The sequence below is a fragment of the Dermatophagoides farinae genome, chromosome 3, assembly GCF_024713945.1.
Source record: "Dermatophagoides farinae isolate YC_2012a chromosome 3, ASM2471394v1, whole genome shotgun sequence".
Classification (NCBI taxonomy): domain Eukaryota; kingdom Metazoa; phylum Arthropoda; class Arachnida; order Sarcoptiformes; family Pyroglyphidae; genus Dermatophagoides; species Dermatophagoides farinae.
The window spans coordinates 6,455,784-6,478,407 of record NC_134679.1 but is presented as its reverse complement, the minus strand read 5'-3'; the positions used below and the strand labels follow the sequence as shown (position 1 = coordinate 6,478,407).

The 22,624-nt window shown below is 30.0% G+C and overlaps 5 protein-coding genes across 8 annotated transcripts; 1 reads left to right on the top strand and 4 right to left on the bottom strand.

Moving 5' to 3' along the window:
• Positions 1-6,161: 6,161 nt before the first annotated feature.
• Positions 6,162-7,486, bottom strand: LOC124495299 (serine beta-lactamase-like protein LACTB, mitochondrial). Its single transcript, XM_047058653.2, has one exon. It carries the CDS (start codon positions 7,472-7,474, stop codon positions 6,218-6,220), a length of 1,257 nt encoding a protein of 418 aa, XP_046914609.2. The 5' UTR covers positions 7,475-7,486; the 3' UTR covers positions 6,162-6,217.
• On the bottom strand, positions 7,477-8,469 carry e(r) (enhancer of rudimentary). The gene is made up of 3 exons (XM_047058694.2): positions 8,251-8,469; positions 8,052-8,172; positions 7,477-7,989 (listed from the first exon to the last, which is right to left on the bottom strand). Exons 1-3 carry the CDS (start codon positions 8,336-8,338, stop codon positions 7,851-7,853), a joined length of 348 nt encoding a protein of 115 aa, XP_046914650.1. The 5' UTR covers positions 8,339-8,469; the 3' UTR covers positions 7,477-7,850.
• A 69-nt stretch (positions 8,470-8,538) lies between these two features.
• LOC124494392 (uncharacterized) lies at positions 8,539-12,575 on the top strand. 4 transcript variants are annotated; one of them, XM_047057552.2, is made up of 7 exons: positions 8,539-9,635; positions 9,739-9,853; positions 10,034-10,736; positions 10,817-11,416; positions 11,484-11,789; positions 11,848-12,006; positions 12,085-12,575. In XM_047057552.2, the coding sequence occupies exons 3-7, from the start codon at positions 10,071-10,073 to the stop codon at positions 12,295-12,297; spliced, it is 1,944 nt and encodes a 647-aa protein (XP_046913508.2). In that variant the 5' UTR covers positions 8,539-9,635; positions 9,739-9,853; positions 10,034-10,070; the 3' UTR covers positions 12,298-12,575. The 4 variants fall into 4 exon arrangements, with proteins under 4 accessions (XP_046913508.2, XP_075585539.1, XP_046913509.1 ...); XM_075729424.1 differs by having other exon boundaries at positions 9,728-9,853; XM_047057553.2 differs by having other exon boundaries at positions 8,539-9,853; positions 10,034-10,199; positions 10,467-10,736.
• SmD1 (small ribonucleoprotein particle protein SmD1) lies at positions 12,457-13,248 on the bottom strand. Its single transcript, XM_047057554.2, has 3 exons — positions 13,137-13,248; positions 13,014-13,071; positions 12,457-12,941 (listed from the first exon to the last, which is right to left on the bottom strand). Exons 1-3 carry the CDS (start codon positions 13,148-13,150, stop codon positions 12,627-12,629), a joined length of 387 nt encoding a protein of 128 aa, XP_046913510.2. The 5' UTR covers positions 13,151-13,248; the 3' UTR covers positions 12,457-12,626.
• Positions 13,249-13,300: 52 nt separating this feature from the next.
• LOC124494391 (endoribonuclease dcr-1) lies at positions 13,301-22,541 on the bottom strand. The gene is given in 7 exon segments (XM_075729422.1): positions 13,301-13,879; positions 13,940-14,434; positions 14,516-17,540; positions 17,542-18,750; positions 18,816-19,745; positions 19,807-19,864; positions 19,920-22,541. Coding segments are annotated over 5 exon segments (5,103 nt in total). The 5' UTR covers positions 18,909-19,745; positions 19,807-19,864; positions 19,920-22,541; the 3' UTR covers positions 13,301-13,598.
• Positions 22,542-22,624: the final 83 nt, after the last annotated feature.

Here is a 22,624-nt window from a genome sequence, read left to right as displayed (position 1 = left end):
TCATAAAATTATCATCCGGATGTTTTTCAAATACAAAATCATCATCATCAACATCATCATCAGAAAAAAAAACAAATCATTCAAGAAAGAAAAAAAAAACCAGAAAACCAACAACAACAAAAAAAACATAACCATTAACTGAAGAAAAAAATTATTATTATTTCCAGTGGATTATTTTTGCAGCTAAAATTGGAATTAAAATACGGAGAGAATGATTTTTCTTTTCTTTTTTTCATTGATAATAATAATTATCATTATGCCCAATCTACACCGGTCAATATAATAAAAATGATTGTCGATGTCGATTTTTCGCAACAACAACCTGATGATGATCAGCTAGATCCGACGATAATGATGATCGTCGTCGTCGTCGTTATTATTGTCGCTGTTGTTTATTTGTAGACATTTTTTGTTGTTGTTGTTGTCGTCGTATATTTCATTAATTCATCAGAATTTCAATTATTTAGATCAATTTCCATTAATGATGATCGATAATAAACACGATGACGATTAATCAGTTTTGGAGAGGATACAAAAAAAAAATGTTCGATAATAGTCGATTTCGATTGTTGGCTAGTTATTTAATGATTCGAAAGTGAATGTTCAAACGTTTTCACGTTGAACATTCGAATTGTTTGTCGTCTCTCTCTCTCTCTCTTTCTCTAGGTAACAAAAATCTTTTTCTCTCTTTTTTTCATCTCTTCAGATCACAATCAATTTGAATTTGAATCATTGAAATGAATAGATCATCATTTCATTGTTGAAACAACAAAAAAAATGAATTTCAAACACTCATCTGTGTGTGCACATTATAATAAATCATGAATGAATACATGTGTGTGATTTATCATTATTCGGTCAGCCAGTCAGTCAGTCAGTCAGTGTTATTGAGCTACTTGACCAGAAAAATAAAATCGACTTTACTCAAATCAGAAATCAGAAATCAAAAAAAAAAAAAAATTGTGAGAAAGAATTTCGATTTTCTTTTTCTCATTTCATTTCGTTTGTTTTTCTTTCGGAAAAAAAAATAACATTTGATCCATATAAATAAAAATAAATAGACGAAAAATAGTGTGTGTCTTCTTCTTGTTGTTTTTTTTTTTGCTTTACAATCAATGAAATGGACCATTCACCATCGGCAAGAAAACAAAAAAATAAAAAGCTACCGAACGAATGTCAATTTTTCACACAAAAACCGACCGACCGACCGACCGACCAACCAACGAAAACAAAGAAAATGGATTATGAGCCAAAAAAAAAGCCGAAAATTGACATGAAACATGAACGATGATGATGATGATGATATTTATAACGAAGAAAACAAAAACAAAAAAAAATGGTCATTCAAAACAAGGCCAAAAACAAAAACGAAAAAAAAAAATGATTTTCGAACCATATTTTGAGTAGTAAATTTCGGCAAAAAAAAAATTAAATGAATTTTTTTTTCTTTCTGTTTGTCTTTGTTGTTGTTGTTGTTGTCATGGATTTCAATTTCAATTGTTTTTTTTAGCTTTTTCTTCATCATCATCATCATCATAAATCGATTATTCGATTCGGGGCCATTCGGTATTATGAACATCGTCATCGTCATTATCATTATAAGATTGTACCAGTCAGTTGATCTTTGGTGGACCAAAAAAAAAAACAACAACATTTTTTTTATAATTGCCAAGTTTATAAATCAGTCAATCACACACACACACACACACACACACACACACACACACACACACACACACACACACAGATTCATTTCGTTTTTGATCTTGATGATGATCGGTAATAATAATAACCGTTTTTTTTCGTTTGTTCGTTCGTTCAGGATTTTTTTTCCCGCAACGCATCGTTACACACATATAAACACACACACACACACACACGAATCATCAATGGGTAAAGAAGAAGAAAAAAAAAATTTGGCCATCCAGAAAAAATCCACTTTTAACCGTAATAATAATTCATTAATAATATTTGGAATGTTTTTTTTTTCTTTTTCGTTAAATTGAAATGGTGGTAGACAGACAAAGACGAAAAACAACGACAAATGTCTGTATTCTGTGATCTAAAACGAAATGACCAAATGAACAAAATTTTGAGTGAAAAAAAAATATATATATTTTATTCGTGGGAAAAAAATTACCATTTCAATGATGATGAAAATGGCTGTGGAAATCATTTCTCAATTCGAACCAGAGTAATTTTATGCTTAAAATCTTTGATTCTCTTGTCGTTCTTTACGATTGGAATGATGCTGGAATTCAATCACAAAATTGATAAGGATGAACAACCAACAACAACAACCAGATGATTGATCTTTTTTTGATCATTTACAGGATCGTTAGTCATATGTATTAGACTATATATTGACATTTAATTGATTAATAATGTCGAAATGGATGAGAGAGAAAAAAAATCAAATCTTTTTTTTTCAATGAAAAACAATCAACGATGATGAAAATAATGAAAGTTTTTTAGGGTTTTCAGGTTTAACCTTTTTTTTCATTTTATATCTAAATGAATGATACAAAAACAAAATTGAAATTGAAATTTTTTTTAACTCAACAATAATCTAGATTTTTTTTTCCAAATATCCATCTGTTCCATGTTCTTTATCTCTTTTTTGTTTTTGGCTCCATTCTCGTCTATTTTCCGACGACGACGACAACAACAACAACAGACAGACAAAAAAACAAACAAACAAACAAAAACAACAATAACCATTATGTATATTTTTGTCATTTTCGATCCTATCATTAAGTCATCATCAATGGATCCTTGTATTTGTATCGGTTAAGATGAATTTTTCCGATTGATCAATCAATGATTATCAAGTACATTCGGTTGTCGTTTTTGTCGATTCCAAACAACAACAACGATGATGATGATGATGATGATATTTTTTTTCAGAGAAAAGAAATTCATAAATATTCATGAATTTTTTTTCTCTCATTCTCCCATGTATATTATTTCATTCGATTCGATTCGATTTATATTGTCAATATGATGATGATATGGTTGATTGAATTGAGATTGTACTCTATTCGTTGGTTCGTGATTGTGCTAATTCTAGATATGGAAAAAAAATGAAACGATTTTTTTTTTTGGTTTTTCTTCACAACCAAAAAAAGAAAAAAAAAATGGTATAAATGAACATTGGTTTGGTGTGGTCCAAGAAAAAAAAAACGACGATCATCTTTCATAATCATTCATCAATCCAAAAGAGAATGAATGAATGAATGTTATGATCAATGAAATGGAACCATCACATTTTCGAAAAACGTTCGATTATCAATTGACCATCATTACGGCCATCCAGCTGTGTGTGTGTGTGTGTTTGTGCGAATATTGCAAGGTGGAGTAGCGAAAAATTGTATATAGATAGACAAATTAATTATCTCAACGGAAGCTTGAAATGTGAGGTAAAAAAAATGAAATTTAAAATTATTAAAAGAATTCAATTTTCTAAAAATAAAAAAAAAATTACCAGAAAAAAAAGATTAGAAACCAAAAAATGTAAAATCTCTCTAAATGAATTCGTGACCTTGTTTCGTTGTTGTTGTTGATTTAATCTTAATTTCGAATATAATGCACATGATTTTCTCAACAAACAAACAAAAAAAAAAAAATAACAAAAAAAACTTGATGTCTTGATCTTTACCATTATTTTTGTTTTCACATTGGTATCGTTCTGGTCATTTTGGTTGTCGTTGTTGTTGTTGTTGTTGTTATACACATACAATGATAATAAAATTACTTGAATTTTTTTTTCTTTCGTAATTAAATTCACATTGCAAGCCATAAGTCACATATATAATCAAATGACAAAAAAAAGAGAGAAGAAAATCAAACAATCATGGATTACTCACATTCATCATTCGAATGATGATTATCATCATCATTCGTAAAACAAACACACACACACACACACACATACACAGAAAAAAATTCAAGATTCACATATATCGTATTTGAGCCATTTTCACACCAATTGATGATAATGATGATGATGACCGATTTATTCAGACACATGGAACAATTATTGTATACAAATTAATTGGTCAATCGAAAGGATTTTTTTTTTTTTTGGTTTTGTTGTTGTTGAATGCGAATTTTTCGTATTCATTCGTTTTTATATTTATTTTATTTTATTTTATAGAAAAAAAAATTTGGAACGAAAAAAAAGCATTGAATTGAATAGAATGTGTTGAGAAAACAAACATCAAGTGTGTGTGTGTGTTGAAAATGAATCAAGAATAACAAACCAGATGATGATGATGATTAAATTAGAAATTGATTGATTGTTGGTTGACACTATTCTACTATAATAGAATGTTTGTGTGTGTGTGTGTTCATTGTTTGTTTTTGTTTTTGTTTTTTTTTTTTTTTTTTTTGATCATCGATAATTCACAATAGTGGACAATAGGAAAATTGAATAATGGCCATTCCATTTTTTTTTGTTTTATTTTGGCAAGTATTTTCATTCATTCATACAAAATTCAATGACGACGATGATGTTGATGATCATTATCAATCTGTATCACAGTTATTTCCTGTGGCTTTCGTTGTTGTTGTTGATGCTGGTGTTGACAATGATGATTGGATTGTTGATGACCTATTGAACTATGACCAATGCCTGAATCGGATGATTCTTCATGATTACAAATTCTTTTATTATCATTAATAATGGTTATATCATTATCATTATCATCATCATCATTTTGGACAACATTTTTATAATAACCATTTTTATTATTATTCAAACGTTTTGTTCGTAAACAATTTGATCGTATCGAATTTACAGTATCGCTGACTATATTATTGCCATCATCATCATCATCATCATCATCGTCATCGCTAGTATCATCATCATCATTATTATTATCGACAATAACAGCCGAATTTGGCATAAATTCAAATGAATATGGCCATTCTGATTGTATCACTAATGAAATAATCAATCCTATTGTCATCATTGATGTAATGATTGTTAAACTTATTGGCATTGTACGAGGCATTATTGACATCCATGTTATTATTGAAAATAGCCAAAATAATACGGTGAATAATAATAATAATTTAAAACCAAATTTAAGCCAATCGATCGACCAACACCAACAACAGCCAACGATTGAATGGAATGATTTGCTATTGTTTTCACCACCACCACCACCACCATGACCACCATTATTTGTAAGAAAAAATTGCATCGAACGTGATCGTATCGATGATGTTCGTGATGTTGACGATGTTGCCGTTGTTGTTTTCATCGATAACATTGTTGGTGATTGTAATGAATATGAATTTGGATAACTTAAACAACGGATTGTTTTGGAATCAATTTGGTGGCCATTATTATTATTATTTGCATTACAGCCAAAACTAATTTGACATGGTGATTTCGGTGATGATAATAATGATGTTGATGATAATTCTGTATGATGAGTTTGTTGTTGCTGTGGTGGTGGTGGTAGTGGTGGTTGATTGTTATTTTGATTTTGTGATGAAATCATTTCATCATTCAATGATTGTCGTTGATTTAAACTGACAACATGAAGTCTACATGTAGAACTTGGACTATTCAATATTGTATGGCTACACGTGGAACGTGTAAAAAACAAGGGCTGTTGTTGAATTGCACGACGAGGAGAATTTGCGATTGTTTGAAGATTTTCAACATTTATCGTTTGACATTGATCCACTAATGATGACATGATGGGTTGGCCATAATTATCATCATTATTTTTCTGTTTTTGAGCATCGTCATCCATCATGATTTTATTGATCAAGAATCATCGTTCAACAACCGAATATCAATCACCGAATCAAGTATTTTGAAAGACTTTTGGTGATTGAAATTTGAATTTAGAATGAATAAGAAAAAAAAATTAAAATAGTACTTTCCCCCCTAGAAAAAAATGCACTTTTTTCACAGCAAGGACAAATGATTAAACGAATGACAACAACAACAACAACGACAACAACAACAAGAATTCATCTCCTCCTCATCTATTTATGTTTCCTGTGTTCTCTATATTCTCTATATAACGGTATTGGTAACTGGAACGAAATTCTGGACGCCAACGAAAAAAAGTAGATAATGCCCATCAATTCTATATACACATTCTATATATATAAAGAATATAGTTGACCAAATTCATTCATTTGAATTCTTGCAACTAGGTTACAAAACCGATTTCTCGATTAGATTTTATTTCAATCATTCTGTTTGTTTGTTATGATGAGAAAACAATAAATCAAATGTTTCAACGGCCAATTGATCCATTTGTTTATTCAATGAACCACGATTAGTGATCAATGCAAATGTAAAATTATATGATGGAAATATGGCCAATTTTGCATTTGCAGAACCAATTCCACCGGTATGTGATAAATAGATCAATTTATCCAATAATGATGAATGATGTTTCGATGTTTTATCAGGAAATTCTCGTCTTTCCCATCCCATTACATAACGAAATTTAACATTATCAATTGTTTCATTGAAGATTTTAATACTTTCTTCCATAATCGGTACATTTGGATTATGATAGGTCCACATTTCTTCGACGGTTGATTTTTTTAAAATTGTTGCTCGTCCATTCGATTGATGATAATATGATGCCAACATTTGTTGGCCATAAATGAGTAAATCTTCGACACGTGCTACCACACCACCGGCAGGCCAATATGGATATGGACGAAGAATATCAACAATTTCTGGTGGCACAATCTTTCCATTAACGATTCGATATTGTTGTCCATGATTCATAATAAGATGTTCACGTGATTCACATGTTGCTGTGGGCATGCCAATTGTTTGGCGCATAAAATCTTCCAATACCAGATGATATGCACGATTTTCCACCGATTCAACAATGGCACCAATCAATGACCAACCATTATTGGAATAATGATAACCATGTCCCGGTTCGAATAACAACTTATCATTGGCAAACCAATTCAATAATTGTGTTGAATTATGCATACGAAATTCCCAATTATGCATAAAATCTTGTTCTTTTGAATTTCTTATACCAGCTTGATGACTGATCAATTGTCTTAAAGTAATATTAACAAATTTATTCGAATATTTTTTTGCTGGAAATAAACTTTCCGCAATATAGTGATCGATATTCGAATCCCATGAAAGTTTTCCTTGTTCAACCATTCGTGCTATTAATGCCGAACCAATGGCTTTACTGACCGATGCAACTTTAAGCATTGTTTGTGATGAACATTGGACATTATTTTCAATATCGGCACCAATACCATACGAACCTGTCCATTCAACCCATCCATTCAAATGGCCAACACGTATGCCAGCAATTAAACATGGTGTATTGGTTTCGTTGGTAAATTTTTCCAGCAAATCATTCACTTTTGGTAATGCATTCCAATCAAATGAATAACGATCATGATCATGACCATAACCATAACCTGATGTTGAAAACAAAATTAAAATCAATAACAGCATTATTTTTTTTTTTTTTGTTGTAAAATGAATTTTAATTTTTCACATTTACAAAATTTAGAGAGAAAAAAAATCAGTGAAAAAAATGATAATGTGATTATAATGAGTAGACAAAGAATAGAAAAAAAACAAAAATCCAAACCACCGTTTTCAAGTGGATCACCATATCGAATTGATAATAAATTAGATTGGATTATCAATTTGGATTTTTTTTTAAATTCAATTATTATGTTTGTGTAGGTGGTGGTGGTGGTTAAATACAGTCATCAATCGATCAGTTTAAATCATCATCATTTTCTAATTTGAAGTGGTGATGATTATTAATGTTCAGACGATATTTTACAATTGTACTTTTTTTTCACACAATATATAAAAATTATTATGATGATTGCATTCTATTATTATTATTATTTGTAGAATTTGAATTTTTACTTGCTTCACGTTTTAGAAATATAAATATTTTCTCTTTAATCCAATCACGTGGAAATGGTGCATATAGATTGGCTGCACGTTGAAATCTATGAATGAAATAATTAGAGAAAATTTAAAACATTCAAATTCTAAACAATACCACACATACACCAAACAACTGAGATCGGTCAATGAATCAAGATAATCGAATAATTGTGAAATATCATAAGTGATCGATGTCATTCCAGGATTATCTTCTTTTAGATGTAATTCATAAAGATGACAAATATCTAAAAATGATTTATGAAACAAAGTCGACAAAATTGTTGTAATTTATGAAGATAAATCATCAATCATTATAAACTTACATTCAAGTGCATCATTCAATGATTCAAAATCCCAATATGTACGTGTTTCCACTTTTCCCGGTTGAAACAAAACAATTGTATGAGCCATAATTAATTGAAAATTAATTAATCGATGAAATTTGATTATAGAAATTAAATTGGCTATAAAAATGAGCAAACAAAAAAAAATTCTGTGCAGAATATTTTTAGAGAATAAAAAAAAAAAAATTCAGGTGTGTGTGTGTGTGTTATACAATCAATACAAAATCATAAATCGAGCTGATGAGAACAATCGATTGTGTTCGGCATACAATCGATTGTTTTAATAAAACCACTGCAGTATATATACAAAAATTTATTGGCGCTAAAAAATTTTTGTTTTTGAATTTAAAAATTTTTTTTTGTTTCTGTTTGTTTGTTTGAAATTTTTTTTTGATGATGACGATGATGAAAATAAGAAACCATGGTTACATATATGTACAAATAAAAATAGCTGATGATCAACAACAACGACAACAAAATCGATTAAAAGTTGAATTATTTTTTCGAATGAAATTTTTTGATATGTGCCAAAATTATTTTTCATAAAATTAAAATGATGATAACCATAGCGACTGTGTGTTTATGAATGAATGAATTATTTTTTTTTGTAAATTTTTCTTTTTTCTTAAAAACTTCTTCAACTTGAAATGAAAATTCAAACGACAAGTTTTTTTTTGGTTGGCAAGCGACGAATGGAAAGAAAACGATCCATTTGAAACAAAAAATAAAAGCAGCCATGTTAGTTTTTTTTTGGAATTTTTGATAATATTCAGACATTCCACAATTTAAATGAAACTAGCTAGTTTACACAATATTGATTATCGACAGTGATCATAGGATCCAGAGAATAAGAAAATGAAAAAGAATTAGATTCTTGTATGGCGGTTCCATAGAAGAATTAAAAGTAGAAAATTCATCCAAAAATCAACAACAACAACAACAAAAATCGATCATTGTGTGTGTGCATTATTCAAAATCATGCAAACGAACAATCAACTGCTATTTATCATTCGATTATTATAATAATGATGGTTATACAAATATATCGTGTCTGACTCTATTCTATTTTTCTTCTGATTCTCCAATTCAGTTGCCATCGTCGTCGTCGTCATCGTAGTTGTTATTCATAACGATTTAAAAATTAAAAAAAAAACGAAAGAATCAAGAATATTTTTTCCATTTCTTGTTTTTTTTTTTATTTGGCCCTCCACACAAATAAATTTGTGTTTTTGGCAAATTATATTCATCATCATCATCATCATCATCATCTTCTTCTTCTTTAGAAAAAAACATTGGCAATTTTTGATCCAAAAAAGAAAGAATATTCATTCAATCATCCTGTACCATCATCGATCAATCAAAATGTAAGTGTAGTTGTGTGTGTGTGTGTGTTTATGTGTGTTTGTTTGTAGCAAATGTAGCTGAAAATAAAATATATTTCAATTTTATAACCGAGAAAAAAACTAGCCATAGTTGGCCGTGTCCATGTCATCATCATCATCATCATCATCCACACAATTCTCAGTGTGCTAGGTAGACGAACCAAAAAAAAAAAAAAAAAAAAAAATTTCTTTTGCCCAGGGTAAGTCATCATCATTCATTCATGAATATCTTGATGCATGAAACACTTTTAAATGCACCAAAAAAAAAAAAAAAACAAAAACAGAAAATGATTACTTTTCAATCATTTGAATATTTTTTTTTTTTTGACTGATTAAATTTCATCAACATTCATTCACTTTTTCTTTTTTGTTTGTGAAAGATCAAATTTGAAACCAGAAAACAAAAAACAAAACAAAATGGTTCTATCGGCCAATAATAAAGTGGATGTTTTGGGACGTTCAATACGTAATAGTACATTGAATCGTATCGAATCACCAACATCATCAATTAAATCCAATTCAAGTGATGAAACATCATCGGATAAAGTAAGATTGAATGATGAATTATTACATATGATCATTACAAATAATATGAACAATATCATCACTAAAACAACAACAACAACAACAACATCGTCAATTTTAAATGATAATAATAATAATAATAATGCACAAAAATCAATGATAACAACGAAAATTAATCCAATCATTGATGATCATCATATGAAAACGAAACAATTTAATGATGATGATGATGATGATGATTTGAAAAATTACAATACAACGTATCATAAAATAAAACAAACAAAAAAGACACCGACCGGATTCAATACTGATTCTATGATGATTAATTCTGATGTTTCAAACTATATGATGAAAAAAAATTCACAACGAATGAATACAAATGCCGGTGTTAATGATTTGATGGCCGATAGTGATCCGAAAAAAGCGATGGCCGCATCTGGAAATTTTAATATAAATAAAGAAATGTCCACAATGTTGGATTCAAATCGTGTACGGATGATGTCAATATATTTCAATTATTCATCCGTTGTTTCACATGCCATTAAAGATTGGTTCGATGTATGTATTGATTGATTGATTGATTGATCATCTTTGTTTTATTTTATATTTCATTGATTCATTGTTTTCATTGTTGACAGGGTACTGTACGTGGCAAAATTGGATCCGAACAAATTCTTTATGACAATGTTTTACTATTCTTTGCCTATCTATATTGTGCTCGAAATATTATGTTGGCATTTATTGAAGATATTGAACTTCGTGGCTGGCTTGGTGAAGGTGAACGTATACGGCCATATCGTCAATTGGTTATGGTATTGACCATATGGTCAGTTTATATGGTGGCCATATTACGAAACTTTCGTCCGAATCCATTACGTAAACAACCATTATCATGGCTAGAACCTTTCCGTGTTCTACGTGGTGAATCGACACCAAAATCATTTGGTCTAAGTGAACCAATGCTACATTCCTGGTTTGAATATTCAATATCAATGTGGCGTTTCTATTTCGGTTTCGCTTTGGTAATATTCATGGTAATTTCATTGCAAACATTGGGCATGCTACGACATCGTTGGAATAATTATCATGATCCACAATCGAATAATTGGTATAATATAATGTTACTATTCTGGACAATGGTACAGATTGGTTGGGCAATTTTGATCTGTACCCATACATATATTTGTGTCGTTTTTTTCAATTCTTTATGTTATTATTTCCGTATACGTTATGAAAAGGTATGAATTTTTTGTTTCTCAATCCATTGATTGATTAATTGATTCAACATTTGAATTTTCCAAATAGGTGAATGAAGATATCGAGATTATCATTAATAAACGTTTGAAAGCCAATGAACGTGTTGCATTATTACATCATATTCTGGTTGAACATAATTCATTATGTTTGAAAGTTTCTGAATATAATAAATTCTGGTCATCACATTTGATGTCTACATATTTCTTCTTGGTGGCTGTTATTTGTTTCAGTTCATTTCAGGCATTTTTCACAGCCAATCTTGTCATTGTACGGCTTTATATGTTTGGCGTTGCATTATTGGCCGGTTATATTATTACACGAATATCTGTATCGGCTGCAATCATGTCCAATCGGGTATTGTTGTTGTTTATATTGTTGTCAAAACTTTGATTTAAAATCGCTTTAATTTTAGGCACATGAACCATATGGCCGATTAATTCGTGTAACATTTGAAAAATATCCCGTAGAATTACAGATTCAACTTCGAATGTTTATTCAACGAACATCTGGTCCGACTATTGGATTCTATTGTTTGGATGTATTCGAAATTACTTATACAACATATGCTAGCGTAAGTATCATATGAGAAAAAAATATCACTACTTGCTTTTTGTTGATTAATTATTATTATCATCATCATCATCATTAGATATTGGCAGCATTGGGACAGAATTTCTTGCTTATCGTCGATTTTGTACGATCATATGCTGAAGTTGGTAAAGAATTTGAAGAGATATCATTCTCTGATCTTAATATGCTAACCGGTAGCGTATTTAATTCAACACTCGATGTATTGGATGAAATGACCGGTACACATATTTCGGAAGCATTACATTCGAATGGTTCATTTGTACCATTCTAAAAATCACCATCACCACGGTTTATTATAAAACAAAAACAAACACTAAATATTTATCACTAATCAATTATTTAGATTATAAAATTAGATTTATTTATTTCACCATAGAGAGAGAGAGAACGAAATCAAAACTATTTCACGAATGATATAATAGATTAAGCATTGCAAAAAAAAAATTTGTTTATTTTGATCCAGAAAAAAAAACTTTATATTATTATCCTTATAAATGTGAGAAAATTACAAATTTCATTAATGATAATAAATGATGATGATCATATTGATTATGATGATGATGATGGATTTGGTTCAAATAATAATTCATCTTATCTATGTTATCGTTTCCGTGGTGGTGCACTACCACGACCAATACCACCTCGGCCACGACCACGACTACCACGACCTCGACCACCACGACTTGCACCGGCACCACCTCTACCCATATCACGTTTCTTTGCCTTAGCTTTAGGTGTATCATCAACCAATAATGTTTCCAATGGTAATGAATCCGGTAATATAAAATAACGTATATTATTACCACGTACGGTCAATGAATCCAGTGTTTGTTGAGCGCCATTTTTATTCACCAATTTGACCGTTTTAAGATGTGTATTCATGGCCACATCAACTCCTGCGATTGTTCCATGTGCCTTTTCATTAAAATTGATGACAAAAAAAAATTCAATTACGAAAGAAAAAAACAAACAATTGAAAAAACTTACCACAGAACCATTTTTCAATTCAACAGTCACCGTTTCATGTGACAATTTCATCAAAAATCTTTTCACGAAAAAAAAATTAAAAATCAAAAAACAACAAATCTAATGATAAATCAGATAACATACCTTACTAATTTCATGATTGACAAATTTTTAAATTGATGAGAAATTTATTAAAATTTGACAAATTCAATATTCATTCATTCATTCATTCACTTGAATGGAACAATCACATGCTCAATCAATATATGAGAATAAAAGATTTTCGAAAACTTTTCCGGTAAAAAAAATTTAAAAAATTCTGGAAACATTTTTATTGTAAAAATTTTCATTTAGCATTCTGTGAAAAAAAAAATTCTCGGTTAATTCGCGCCATTCTTTTGACATTTATCCGGAATAATCGATCTTATTCAAGAAAAATCTCTTGATTTTTGTCAAATAAAATTGATTATTTAGAATAAATTGTCGTACCCAAGAGTATCGAATGTTATTAATAAAACTTGAAAGAAATTATGGATTATAAAATCAGAGAAATAGAATTTGAATAAAAAAAAAATATTAAAACCAAGAAAAATCACCATTCATTCATCACATGTTCTCATCACTAGTTGTTGTTTGTTTTAAGTTGATTTTTCGAAGATGTGTAAAGAATTTTTTTGCAGCCGATGTACGACATTGTCGACGATTACAGCCACGACCATCAAATGTTCCGTATGGTTCAACAGTCAATGTTACCATCATTTCTGATTGATTTAACAATTGCATTTTTGTTGATTGTACAATGGTTGTTACATCACTGAATGAATGGATAGGATATTCATTATATAAACGACTCAATGGCATTTTTGGTCGATTTTTCAAAAAGTGATCTATAAATAAATGATCATATGAATTCATTTAGTTCATATTAATGATAATCAGATACATACGAGTTTCACGGATAATCATTCGATAAACAACCTGCCAAACAATATCCAATTTAAATTCACAATCCAAATAGATTGCAGCCACTAATGCTTCGAATACATCGGACAGTACTTTTGGAACATCTATTTCATCAATATCTTGCGAATGAAATTCATTTTGTCCACCACTAATCAATTCCAATAATGTTCCAACAGAATTTTGTCGAAATTTATTGACAAATTTAGCAATCGAATCAGTGATAGCCACCGATGAATGACGAATGTATTTATAAAGCTGAAATTTGACCATTATATGTGCATAGAACATATTGTTTACCAATGCTGATCGTATGTCTGAAATTTCATGTGGACCTAATTGTTCATCACGTACAAATAGATACATTGTAACCAAATGATCAAGAATAGCATCACCACAAAATTCCAGCTGTTGATAGCTCGGGATCAGAATCGAATGAAGCATTTCAGATCGATCATGTGTTGCATGAGTGAATGCTACCACTATTTATTAGTATTGAGGTAAGAAAAAATTTAATTAAAATTTTTATCGATTATCGTGTATTATTTTTGCTTTCTACTTACATAAATAGTATTTATTATTGAATTTATAATCGATAATTTCTTCCACATCATTCAACAAAGATTCCCGATAAAAACTTTCGAAAACATTATAATTCTGTGGTTTCGTTGGATTAAAATCGAACAGTTTTGCTCGAATTTCTGGTAATGGAATCTCTTCCACAGATTTCTTATTGTAGTCATGAACATCCGTAATAATTACCGTTTCATTTTGTCGAATTCGTTTTTCAAGATCAATTTTAGCTTTTCTTGGATCAAATGCTTTCAAATCAATGTATTCTAGAAATGCTAACGCTGTCGATGCTGATCCATGAATAAGAAACACACCAATCAATGCTTCAATACAATCAGCCAGATCTTTTGATTTTAATTCAATAAGATAATCATCATCATCATCTTTATGCATGAACGATATACGTTTGAAGAAAAGTTCATGAATTTGTTCATTTAATGAGCCAAAAATAAATTTTTGAATTCCTTTTTCCAATGCAATCAACGAAAGATTATGATTACTAATCAATGCCATTTTCAATGCGGTTAATCGATATTCATCATATTGTGGATATTGCCAATACAAATATAATGATGTGGTCATCTTAATGAATGCATCACCAACCGTTTCATAACGTTCAATATTCCATAAATCTTGAGCTTTGGCTAGCGTAAGTCCATACAAAATTTGCCATGGATTTGGACATTGTATTATGTCGAATGTATCGAAAAATATTGCCTCTTTAGCAATTGTTTCATGAATATTACCTTCAAATTTGAATATCGAAACTTCACCATAATCAATCGTTTCTTGATGTGGATTGAATTGAGCAATCACTCGTCCATGATGATCAGTGGATTTATGTTTGTTTTTTGTATGACTAAGAAAAGATTTAATCTTACTGAAAAGTTCTTCAAATAATTTTTTCAATGAATTTTCCGAACAAGAAGAAGAACTCGAATCTGTTGTGGACGATTCGTTTTCAGGTAAAAATCGTTGCAACATATTCGTGATTTGATTTTGATGGCCAATTGTTTTTGGTCTTGGTACATCTTTATCCATACTATCCGGATCAATCATTGCTAATTGTTCAAGTTTCAAGGTTTTCATATTTGATTCAAATTGTTTTTGTCCATGATAATTAACATGATAATCACAGTGATCAACATCGATTCCATATTGACAAAGTGGTTGAATAAATTCAACACTCAATGAAAATTGTTCCAATCGATACATTATCAATGGTATGGCCATTATGCGAAGACAAAGGATTGAATTTAGTGGATAGATGCACAATAATTCTCGTGGAAGAAAATTATAAAATGTTTTCTTCTTTTCGGTGGTCATTTTAATCGAACGGATTAATCGAAAACTATCATAAAATCGACGAAAAATTTTCGAATGTACCATTGATTGATCAATATGGCGTAGTATTCGTTTATGTTTATCACTGAAATATTGTTGAAATGTTGTGTCAGATTCGCCTGGATTCATAACATCCGTTGGTAAACGAATTTCATCCGTTTTCTTGAACAAAAGTTCAATTTTTTTATGACACAAATAACCATACAATTCAAATTCACCATCCAAAGTTGATGGATCATAAACAGTTATATTTCGTTGATAATCCGATGATATTGACTGATGATCTTTATGAGAATTTTTCATCATCATTATCCATTGACGACATTTTTCCATTTGATCAAAATCAATGATATATTGTTTACTATATGGTTTTCGTTTCACCAAAACAATCATAATGGCCGTATTCAAAGCACTGGTTTCGAAACGTCCACTACGAAATTTTTCCAATATTAAATCGAATGCATGATATTGATGAAAATGTTTGATTAGTTCAAATTTTGTATCAATAATAGAAACTTTTCCACAAGGAATCAGACGAAATTTGATTGGAAATAAATTGAAAAAGAAATATGAACATAACTCTTTGAATGGTTTTTGTTGATTTTTAATCAATATTCCAACCGATGAATTATGTGTGCCAACAAATTTCGGTTTAAAATATTGTTCATTTTGACCAATGGAATCTGTCTCATCATCTATTTCAGTTAATAAATCAAATTCCAATGCATAAAGATGATAAAAATCTGCAGTTTCACCTGATGATGATGATGATGGTAATAATAGTTGATTGGAAAAATTGGAAAATTTTTTCTTATAATCAGTTGTTTGTAATTCTTGTACGGATAATCGAATATTGAGATCTTCATGATGTTTTTTGATCAAAAATTTATGATCAATGATGTTTAATCGGTCACCAATTTCATTTTGTTGTATCAAATGGATACAAGTACGATATGCACAATGAATTTTTGCAGCTCTTTGTGTGCAAAAATATCCACCAGGAATCAATTGACCCGATAATGAACTGTTTACTGGAAATACGAAAACATAGGCATATTTTTTCATTTGATCATTATTATTATTATCATCATTATCATCTTTTACGAATTGATACATTGGCAGAAAATGATCGCTAAATAAATCCCGTGGTAATTTCATTAGATATTCATTTACTAATTTCAATGAATTTAATGGATATAATGTTGATGGACCATTTTTAAAATTTCCCATATTCTTAATGATTGAGTCGGAAACATCCAAACAATCAGATTCAATTTCATCATCTTCTTCTTCTTCTTCAAGAGATTCTTGTACATTATTCTTCAATTTCTTTGTTTTATTGTCCATATCATGAAAATCAGCAAACGTTTTCATCATTTGTGTGCGCAAATCTTGTGGTATCAGAAGAAAATATGCAGAATTTTTATCACGTGCACGTCCTCTTGATTGTGAATAGGCACGATATGTTTGTGGTTCATCATAACGAATCACAACATTACAAATCGGAATATCGAAACCTTCTTCAATGGCAGATGTGGCAACAATAAGATTAATTAAATTTGATTTCATCAACGATAAATATTGACTATAATGAAATGGTTGATCAAATTTAATAAAATCTTTTGATATTGCACCACAAATAAATCCTGGTTTAATAAACGAATAATTTTCATTCGATTTTGGATAATTGTAGTAGCCAACGATACAGAACATTTGCAGTGGTACGTTCCTTAACGAATATGATTCCGGTTAGTTTAGTTTTCGTTCGAAATTGATCGAATAAAATCAAAAGTGTCCGAATTCGATCCGATACTAATCGATGGTCGGTTAATAATTTTAGATCATCAGTATTTTCAATTGCAAATTTCTTTTCAATTCGTTTGATAATCAAAACACGAATATGATTCATTAATCTTCGTATTAGTTCAGTAAATTCAAACGACATTGATTGCAGTGATTGATCATATAATTTGATCACTTCAATGGCAAACCATGGTCCCATTGTTTTATATAAATATTCTTCAATCTTTCTAAATGCCAATCGAAATTGTTTTAGTGAATCTTTTTCTTGAATCATTGAATCATCATTGCTGCCATTACTTGATTCGTCATTATTTAAATCACCATTGATGGCCATCTGATCAGCATTTCGATAAAAACAATGATTCAAATATTTTTCACATATTTCATCAAAATCAAAATCAATTTCAATGTTGAAATTGTTTTCATTTTTATATACAATTACAATCTCTTGACAATGATTTATGTGACGTTCGAAATTTTTGGTCATCACACGTGAATGATATAGCTGTTCGATTTTCTTTAACGAATTATTGAATGTTTCAATTTCTTTCGGTTTATGTGGTATTAATGTGGCACTCATGCCTAGAATTTTTGGTTTTTTATCATCATCAACATTACTTGCTTCATATAATTTCATAATTTGATTATAAAAATGGCCAGAATCACGGCCCTTTTTTTTCGTTGCCCAATGCATTTCATCGAATACAATAAGATTAATATTATTGATTTTGATATATCCTTTAACCAATAAATCATATAATATTGCTGGTGTCAGAAAAAATATTTGATAATCTTTCAAACATTTTTCCCAATCATTTGAGCTAAAATTATCCGGATTATGATCACCAGTAATCAATGTAATTTTTCCTGGTAATAATGTTTCAGCTATTTTATGTTGCTGTGTAATAAGAACACGATTTGGTGCAAGAAAAAATGTTCGTTTAGCTTCCGATGGATATGGACCGATTGTTTGTTTGAACATATGACGAATCAAACATAATGCAATCAATGTTTTACCCGATCCTGTTGGTAAACATATTATAATGTTTCCTTTTTTAGCTTCAAGAAATAGATATTTCTATATACAGCGAAAAAAAATCGAACAAAATTAAAACCAGCAAAAAAAAAATCATTCCATTATACCTGATAATCACGAAGCTCATGTGGTCCCATTCGAAACACATCTTCATCACCATATTCTTCTTCTTTCACATTATTCATTGATTTGGCCATCATTTTTCGAGATTTTTTTTCTTCTTACATCAGATGATTCTTGTGCGTCGTCGGTTGATTATAAAACTCTTTTTTTTTGTAAAATTGATTTATTGGCCAAGTTAAACATTGTCAGTTTAACAAAGTCTAGACTAGGCTATCAAATCCATTGCAATAATGATAATCGCCATCACGATAACGATTAATATTATGATGATGACGAGCAAATCATAACACAATCACAAATCAATGAATGAAAGGCGTACACAGAGCCAAAAGTAAGCAGGGTACCCTGCAGGGTAACCAAAAATGCAAATTTGCAGTTTACCCTGCAATGAAGGGGCCGTTCATATACAATGTAACTTAAACTGCAAATTTGCAGTTTATATACACTCCAAATTTGCATTTTTGGTTACCCTGAAGTTTGCCCTGCAAACTTGCAGCTTATGTAACATTGTATATGAACGCTTCACCATATATACCCTCCAAATTTGAAGTTTTGTTAACCCTGCAGTTTACCCTCCAAATTTGAATTCATTTTGCCCCCCATTCACTTCATTAATTTTACCCCCATATTAGGATTAAAAAATTTTATTCAAAATTAATATTAAATTAATAAAGCAATGATGACAATAATTAAAAAACCAAATTATACGATCCAATTTTCGTCTTGTCCATATTGATCCATTTATAAATTAACCAATGACCATGAGCATATGTTCGCCAATCCAATCTTTATGATCCAAAACTAGTTGTCGATCTTAAATAAAGAAATTCGTTAGTTATTTCAATCAAGAATCGCATACCATGCAAATAAAAATTATCGTAATGGTCATTCAATTTTCCTTTTCCAAAATGAATCTAGAAAACGAGTCAAGAAAATAGTTGTTAGTTTGGGTAATCAATTGAACAATTTACATACCATGATCTCTGATTTCTCCAACTTGCTTTGTTCCAGACTCAATTTCCAAAATGTTCACCTAAATGGAAATAAATATTAGTTTTTTCGTTCAATCAATTCATTCATTTGCTTACCATTACCACTTTCAACTATGTGTTTCATTTCGTGAATCTTCGAAAATTAATCATGTTTGTCAATTGCTTCATTGGTTTCAAAACTTCAACTAGCATCAAATCCAATAGGAAAAAGCTCAGATCATGTTCCTAAACCTAGCCTAGCCTATCCTATTCCTAACTTAAAGTTGAACATTACCGAGCTTTTCTTGAATCTGATGCCACTGAAGACTGAAACCGCCAAATCAATAACTAACTTGATGAAAAATCGAATTTCAGAAACAAACCTAAAAAACAAAACGTTATCAAGTAAAATAACCAAACTTACCAAATAGCTGTGGATTTTTCTCATGTCAATGAGAAATCCGTAAAACTAGAAATGGAGAGTTAGTGGAATATCATAAAATGAAACATACCCGAAATATTGGTTAACATTTGTGATGGAACAAAGTCAGTACCAAATAATCATCATAACCCGATAAAATTTCATGATCATTTGACCAAAAATTGTCCAAAATCAGCAATCAAAAATGAACAAGAAGAGTGACGAAGCTTGAGAAAAAAAACGAGCATTTTTGCACAAAGACCAAATGTAAAATATTTTTTCCAACCGTCAAGCAAAATGCTTGCAAGCATGTTTGTTCATTTTGATAACCATCAAAATGCACTGTTAAAGTTAAACAACCATTTTACAAGGCGGAGCATAGCTTACATTTTGAAAGGTGAAAGGGTAAAATGTCTCGAGGCCATAATGACCATTCGATTAGCTTGCAACTGAGCCAACAATATTAACTTGGTTGTGACAAACATGATAGTTTGGAAAATTTGTTGGCGCGAACTTAGACAATTTTTTCTTTTTTAATTAGTATGGATAAACTTCGTAAACAGAAAATATCCCCTTCAGAAGCCCGGATACCCGACCAGACCGGGAATTATATAAAACGACTGTTACAAATTATTGAATTATTTAATCATTTATCTATCTATATTATTGATAATATACAATGAAAAACCAATAAAAAATAATTATTTAATCTGAAAAATAGCAATCTTGAAATTATTTCCATAAACGATTCATTTTTTCATATTATTTGTTAAAACACAATTAGTTGGACATGATTTGCTTAATGCATTATGATTCGTTGCTACCCATTAGTTTTGATGGATTCTTCCATTTACAATTTATGCAAGAGAATGACGATTGAAGACATTTAGCACTAAAATGATTTGGGCCAACTCATTTGACACACACTTGTTCATTTTTAAAATCATTTTTTTCCAAAACAAAGGCATCAATAGCATTGGGTAACTGAGACATAATTTGCAATAGTATAGACATTGTAATCAATAAAGATTTTTCCATTGCTTATTCACAATTACCACAATTCGGTGTAGCCAGGGCAATTGCATGTTTCAATCATTTTTAACAAATATAATTTTGAACAATTCCTTTGGATCATCAATTACTTGACGAATTTCATCATTTTGGTTTAAAATCATATCAGGCAGATCTTTTTTGGTAAACATAGGGTGAATGTTTTTCACGAATTTGACTTTATGATACAAAGATGTTCAGTTGGAACATTGTATTTTTTAGTTTCAAATAAAGCTGTGGCAAAAGATTTTTTTTCCATCAATTGATTCTTAGTGTTGAATTGATCCATTGATTCGTTGAATTGATTTGTCAATTCATTTTTGATTTTGTTTTGAAAACTCTTCATGTTGGAAAAATTGTTCTCTAATAGATTAAATTTTTTTAAAATGATTTTTGTACTCGGTCATCTCATTTGTAATTTACTGCCACGCAGCTAGTTTCCAAAGATAGATTACTTGATGTTACTTGAGAGCAATCTTTGTTTAATTATCATATAAAATTATCAGCATTCAACGTTTCAATAGTTTTTTGCATTCTTGTAAGTCATTTTCATAACCAATTGAACAGTTGCTCACCATCGATGCAATAAATATCAGAATTTTTATGAAAATGGTTATATGTGTATTACCATGATCATTTGCAAACGATTGTTCAACCAGATAGATCTTTTATTTTTTCTTTTTTGAAGATTAATTGTGATGTAGGTGAATTCTTTTACGAGATAAATCATAACTTTAAAATTACGAATAAAAACTCAAAAAAAAACAAAAAATATCCGATAATATTTGGCAACTAAAACAACAACAATCATAAAATTGTAAAATTACATTGAAAATGAATGAATCAAAGATTATTCCCATAATGGGTTGTTTGTTATTCATTTGTGAAGTGATATTTTGATATTTCATGATTTAAAAATTTATTTTTTAGAATTTATCAATTAAATTATAAATCTGATTAAAAATGAAATTCAAAATTGGAGGTTAAGCTCCAATTAGAAAGTGTATTTACCATTCTTTGATGGAGGTTAATATGCAACTTTGCAGTTTAGCCTGCAAAATAACCCGCAACTTTGCAGTTTAGCCTGCAAAATAACCCGCAAATTTGCAGTTTAGCCTGCAAAATAACCTGCAAGTATGCAGTTTACATTGCAACGAAGCAGCGTAACCTCATAATAAGAAGCGTAGCCTGTGAGCATGGATAGTAACCTGCAAATTTGGAGGGTTTTTAGCACTCAATCTTGCAGTTTACCCTGCTCACTTTCCTCTCTGTGTTCATGCATGTGATTAAAAATTGGCGGCAAATTCGAAATTGAAATATTAATTAAATTTTGTTGATTTTGGATATAAAT

Bases quoted from the DNA above. Each gene is read 5' to 3' on its own strand.
- SmD1 (XM_047057554.2), bottom strand. The intron at 12,942-13,013 runs GTAAGTTTTTTC...TTTAATGAAAAG, and splicing joins AATTGAAAAATGGTTCTGTG to GCACATGGAACAATCGCAGG.
- LOC124495299 (XM_047058653.2), bottom strand. From the start codon at position 7,474: ATGCTGTTATTGATTTTAATTTTGTTTTCAACATCAGGTTATGGTTAT.
- LOC124494392 (XM_047057552.2), top strand. From the start codon at position 10,071: ATGGTTCTATCGGCCAATAATAAAGTGGATGTTTTGGGACGTTCAATA. The intron at 11,417-11,483 runs GTATGAATTTTT...TTTTCCAAATAG, and splicing joins TCCGTATACGTTATGAAAAG to GTGAATGAAGATATCGAGAT. The intron at 12,007-12,084 runs GTAAGTATCATA...CATCATCATTAG, and splicing joins CTTATACAACATATGCTAGC to ATATTGGCAGCATTGGGACA.